Source organism: Eurytemora carolleeae, unplaced genomic scaffold (genome assembly GCF_000591075.1).
Source record: "Eurytemora carolleeae unplaced genomic scaffold, Eaff_2.0 scaffold1354, whole genome shotgun sequence".
NCBI classification, from domain to species: Eukaryota; Metazoa; Arthropoda; class Copepoda; order Calanoida; family Temoridae; genus Eurytemora; species Eurytemora carolleeae.
Window position 1 is genome coordinate 20,504 of NW_019397245.1, and position 5,622 is coordinate 26,125.

The 5,622-nt window shown below is 31.4% G+C and overlaps 1 protein-coding gene across 1 annotated transcript; it reads left to right on the plus strand.

Annotated features, from left to right (window-relative positions):
- Positions 1 to 614: 614 nt before the first annotated feature.
- LOC111712999 (uncharacterized) lies at positions 615 to 4,792 on the plus strand. Its single transcript, XM_023487773.1, has 6 exons — positions 615 to 633; positions 1,452 to 1,549; positions 1,948 to 2,020; positions 3,514 to 3,559; positions 4,298 to 4,362; positions 4,686 to 4,792. The coding sequence occupies exons 1-6, from the start codon at positions 615 to 617 to the stop codon at positions 4,790 to 4,792; spliced, it is 408 nt and encodes a 135-aa protein (XP_023343541.1).
- The last annotated feature ends 830 nt before the right edge of the window (positions 4,793 to 5,622 follow it).

The window sequence follows — 5,622 nt, forward strand, 5'->3', positions numbered from 1 at the left end:
TAATGTTGTATATTTTTTTGAATTCTTAAACTCAAACTATCTCTGTTTTAGAAAAATGAGAAAACGGTTTTTTATTCAGAAAATTGTATCTGGAATTTCTGTGTTGTTTATAATTATAACGCTAAGAAACCAAATAAAAAAATGTTGACCAACATTACTGATCTATGATTCCCACAACAAAAGGACGTTAAGTTACCTAACGTCCCTTGGGACAATTAAGTAAAATAACGACCCGCTCTGTGAAATTTTCGTGAAAAATTCGCGCATTTGCATCTCAAAAGACGATAAAATAGTATACAACTACTTTTTCGAGAAATTAAAGATTATACTAACCACGGGTTCCCTCGATAAAATTGGTCTTGGGAACTCTGCTTATGTAAAATTCCCTTAACTTCCCTGTAAAGTAGTAGTAAATAATTATATATTTGTTATTCTTTTTAAAAGGGTCTGAAATATTTTTTTGTGAGTTATTTTTAAATCAAATTTAATGGCACCCTAAAATCAAATTTAAGGCTTCCAAAATCAAAGAGAGATTCGGGTTTTTGAATCCTTATAGAGAGGGTTTTCTCTTAAGCAATGTTTAACCCTAATCCTGTTTTTTTATCTATTGTCACATGGTAATATTTGTCAAACGTAAAAATAAATAGTGTTCACCATTTTTCCGACGTACTTTTTGATAGGACATATGTCACACTTCCCTCTAATGGCAAAATTATAAGGGGGGGGGGGACACTCCCCAATTTATATTGGACAAAAATAGCTCAATTGGGATAGGTTTGAATACTTTTTTGGTAAAAACGGGGAAAAATTAATTTTTCTAATGATAAAAATAGCCCAAAGGTCGTCTTATGTATCACTTTTTAATGTTCTAATTAAAGAAGTTTATTTAATTATTTGCTATCAGGCATACTGACGTCTAGTTCGGAAAATAGAATAAATATACTTAATGGTATGTACAGTGATAACCAGAAAACTGTGAAATAAGAAGACAACTTCACATAGATTCAGCCTGCTTAAAAAAAGTCTCTTCAATTTTTAATATAGGGTCGGCTGTGAACTGTTAAACGCCTTCGGCATTGATTTTTCCGATATAACTGGTAAAATTCTCATAGATTTTAGCTTGAGAGCGTGAGACCTTTAAATCCCAGTGACTTTGAGACCAACCATTGCACTTAATTAGTGATTTAATAAGTATCTAGAAAAACTATTTGCTTTGTAACACCGACAAATACACTTATAGTATTGCTATATGTCATCTTCCCATTTCAGAGTTTTCTGTATAAAATTTAGGAGGTACAAAATTAAAAATCATCAATATTATGCTTTAAAAAAACGCCATCAACCAAAGGAGCTCTTTTAAATCCAGCTGTTATTTTAAATAAAATTAAGACTAATTTTTCTCTTTCTCAAATACGGAATGACTTTATAATAACGAGGACTTTGCACTTCAGGAATTGATTTGCCTGAGCCTAAAGATGGAGTGTGTACTCCTCTCCCTGAATACTTAATTCAAAATAAAGTTCCTCTGACCCTTTGCTGTTATGGAACGGTAAGTATTAAATAAAGTATGCATTGGTCGACAACTTGATGTCTTCTATATTGGTCGTCAAATGTACTGAGAAATATCTATCTATCAAATAAGATTTGGCATGAGACATCTAGCGGCCAATATAACGTCCCCCAAAGTACGTGAACTTCACTTCCACTTTCCATGGAGAGAACGGGCTCTGACGGGAAAGTACATCTAAGCCAATGATCCCATATTTAAATGATAATTGTGTCCGGCACGACACCATGGACATTGGAAAATATCTTCCTCACATTATTAGATAAAAGTTTGAAGGGTACCATTGTGAATTAGACATGCCACTACATGTATGTATTCAATATGTGTTTAATTTGCAAGATGAATGTTATTGCATAATTCCATTATATTTCATTTGTTAGATTCCAAGTGAGGTTATTCAAGTAAAATTAGTTTTGAGTATTCTAGAAGTGTATCCTCAAGCTGTTTTTCTAGGTAGGCGAATTCAAATAGTTATGAATATTTTAGGTCGGCGTCGACAGCACTTAAATTCTAGGCGATCATAGCCTCCAAAGTTTTAGAAATTTCTTAGGAAAATATTAAAAAATTATTGAAAAAATGAGTTGGGCCCAAAACGCTGTCTATTAGCTCGTTTTTTAAAAAAGCAAATTTTTAAAGGTTTTTTTCAGCTTTAGAAGCGATTATATCCTAAAGTTTAAAAAATTGAGCCAGAAATTTACACTGTAAAGGGGCTTCCCACAAAAGATGGAACTCCATGAGACCAAAACATCTTTAAGTATAATGATTTAAAGGTGAAATTTGGTCTTCTGTCTCGTGCAGTCTTTGAATATAATAATAACTGCGATTCATAAGCATGATATATCATTTGTAAATATCGAACAAAAAACCTAACGCAAACTTGTTTAATTCTTTACCTTATCATTGAAAAAGCCATTAAAGGGAGTGACCGGCTATGTAAGGAAGTTGAACTGAGTATGCAGTGTTGTGGAAAACTTCTTTCGGATTCATTTGAGACTTATTAAACTTTTTAAAGATCTGTAAATCCTGAGTTTGAGCGCCGATTCGACATTCAAAACTCCTACTTTGGGGGTGGATATGTTTCCAGAATTAGTTTTTTTTTTAATTATTAAATAACGACAACGAAAAATAGAGTAAAAATTATACAGTAATCTAATTAAATGGTTGGAACATATTTCTCAAAAGAAATTTGTTAATATATCAATGCTAAAATCGATAATTTCGTTTTCATTATTTTATTGAATTTCTTTTTCTTCTTTGAATTTCTTCGCAGATTTTTTCAAATTCTTCAAATGTCGTCTTTTCAATAATAATTCTAGAAAATCTGCGAAGATCTTTGTGAAAAATGAGGAACCAGAATAATGAGAAAATAGAAACTAATAATTGAACAAGATTACTTATTTTCGATGATAAGATCAATTTGTATTTTCTCAACATGTTCCTATACATGAAAGTCGGTAGTTTATAGTAGAACTTTTTTTAGATTTTATGTCGTCGGTATTTAATAATTTAAAAAAACTAATTCTGAAAACGCATCCACACCCCCAAAGTTGGAGTTTTGAACGTCGAATTTGCGCTCAAACTCAGGATTTACAGTTCTTTAAAAAGTTTAACACAACACTGCATAGTGCATACCTAGTTTAACTGCCTTACATAAGCGGTCACTCCCTTTAAAGGGTTGTATTCAAGACTTAGTTTAGCCTTTGAATCGTCCGATTTAAAGAGTTTAAGACTGTCAAACGTTTTTAAAGATTCATCTTTTGTGGGTAACCCTGTTTAAATATTTTCTATTAGATCCAAAATGTTGCCAAATGTAACGCCTAAAAAAACTTAAAGTTTAAAATATCGGACAAAAAATTGCAGAAAGCTGCATCTTATTATTAGCTCTTTATATAACGCCCCCCCCCCCCCAGCCACCTTATTTTCATATATGAATTTAATTGTTTCAGACGTTGGTTCCAATACAGGGTTCTTCAGTTTACCTGCTGCTCAACGGTACTAAGTATTTTTGTAATTGTGTAATTGTCATATTCTTTCTTTGACAAAAGTTAAAATTTTTGACAAAATTCACATTTTTACAAAGGGTTCATCTTTTTCCGCCAAATTTCACCAATTTTGGAAAAAATTATTTGCAATGTTTGCAATTTTTCTGTAATTTCGTAATTTACTTTGTATCAAGTAGATCTCTACAGTGGTCGGCCTTTATTTCAATGCAATAAAGACGACCTTTCTATTAAGATTTAGATTTCTCTCAAGCTTTTTCAAATTACAAACAAACCCTATCCCTGCTCGGATATTTAAAAACCGGGATACGCTGGGATTTGTGGTGGGTCAAATTGATCTCCCCCCCTAAATCTCATGTTTTTTTTTTGCAAAATCCAGTTATATATAGTAAAAATGTTGGCAACAAAAATTACCGAAAATTGATAAAATATACATTTTTGGAAAGCTCTTGAACATGCTATTTAAAATTTGAAGAAAAGCTTGCAAAATTTTTAATAACCTGATGTGTAATTAAAAGAAATTAAAAATGTTCAAATTTATTTTAACAGGTTGTATGCAAATAATTTCAAAAATTTCTTTGCAACACTTCTACAATCAGTGTCTTAACGTCATAGACTTTCCAAAAAGCTAAAAGTTACTAAAATCTGACAACTGAAAGTGGGTCAAAGCAAAGATTTAGTTTGTTACCATGGCGACTGTATATGATTCTAAATAATGTATGTTGTTTAGGGGCAGTAAAGTTGTTGCTGTGGATGCTGTTTACAAGAATATGGTATTTCTCCACAAAAGCGCTGGTTAGTTTAAAGGGATTTTGTAATTTCCAGTGGTTTTTTATTCATGGGGGACATCCCTAATTCACTACAGTACCAAGGGGAATTTCCACGGGCAACGCCGGCACTTCAGCTTGTTACTATTAAAACCATATATTCTAAATAATTTATTACAATTTTACAAATCATTGCCGAAGTGGTAAAATATAATTTTGAAGAAAAAACATATTGTTCTAAAAACAATAACATCCCTTTTCACAAAAATAAAATGATTCAATTAACAAAAGATTGAAATAAGAAAAAAATATTAAGAAAATTTGTTTGAATTAATCAAACCCTTTGTTTAGTTTTGAACGGGGTAGAAAACAAGATTATTATGGTGAATAATGCAATCAGGAATAAGGGAATAGGGTTAAAGCATTTTCATAACAGCACATTTGTTTATTTATATTAGGAATCAAAAGTGAAAATTATTATTAATTAACGAATCTATCGAACTGCTCGTCTTTCTAATTTTTAGATACAGAAATGCAATAATGATAAGTTTATTGGCTTTTCCAAAAATGTTATCGAAATTATCTTTTGATAAAAAATTTTTACCATTTGTACCGGTCCCTGGGGTCATGTGACAATTCGTACGTTTCATCGTTTATTGGACACAAAAAAAAACCATGCATGGCAAACCAGATATATTATAAATGTATTGAGTGTAGTGATGTATATTCGAGCTATCTGGCAGGCCTAGACGAAAGGGAGGAGAAGAATGGAAACCAAATGGCTACAAGGTGCAGTTTAGTTAAACATGATTTTGTTTTCGTTTTATATTAGAAAAGAACTGGGTTTTGCAACAAACTTAAAGTTTTCATTCCTTTATCTGTACAACATATGATGATGTAAACCTTTGATATTACTAATTGCTTGATATAACATAATTCATAACTTAAAGCTACATTGGGTTGCAAAGATATGCAAATAAAAGTTTGTGGCCCAAGCTTAGTTTCTTTGTGTTCCATAATCAAATTTGCTCATTTTATTTGTTGGTAGAATTACAATTGACACACCCTAATAAATATCTAGAATTGACACACTGCACCCTAATAAATATCTAGAATTGACACACCCTAATAATTATCTAGAATTGACACACCCTATTAAATATCTAGAATTGACACACCCTAATAAATATATAGAATTGACACACCCTAATAAATATCTAGAATTGACACACCCTAATAATTATCTAGAATTGACACACCCTAATAAATATCTAGAATTGACACACAC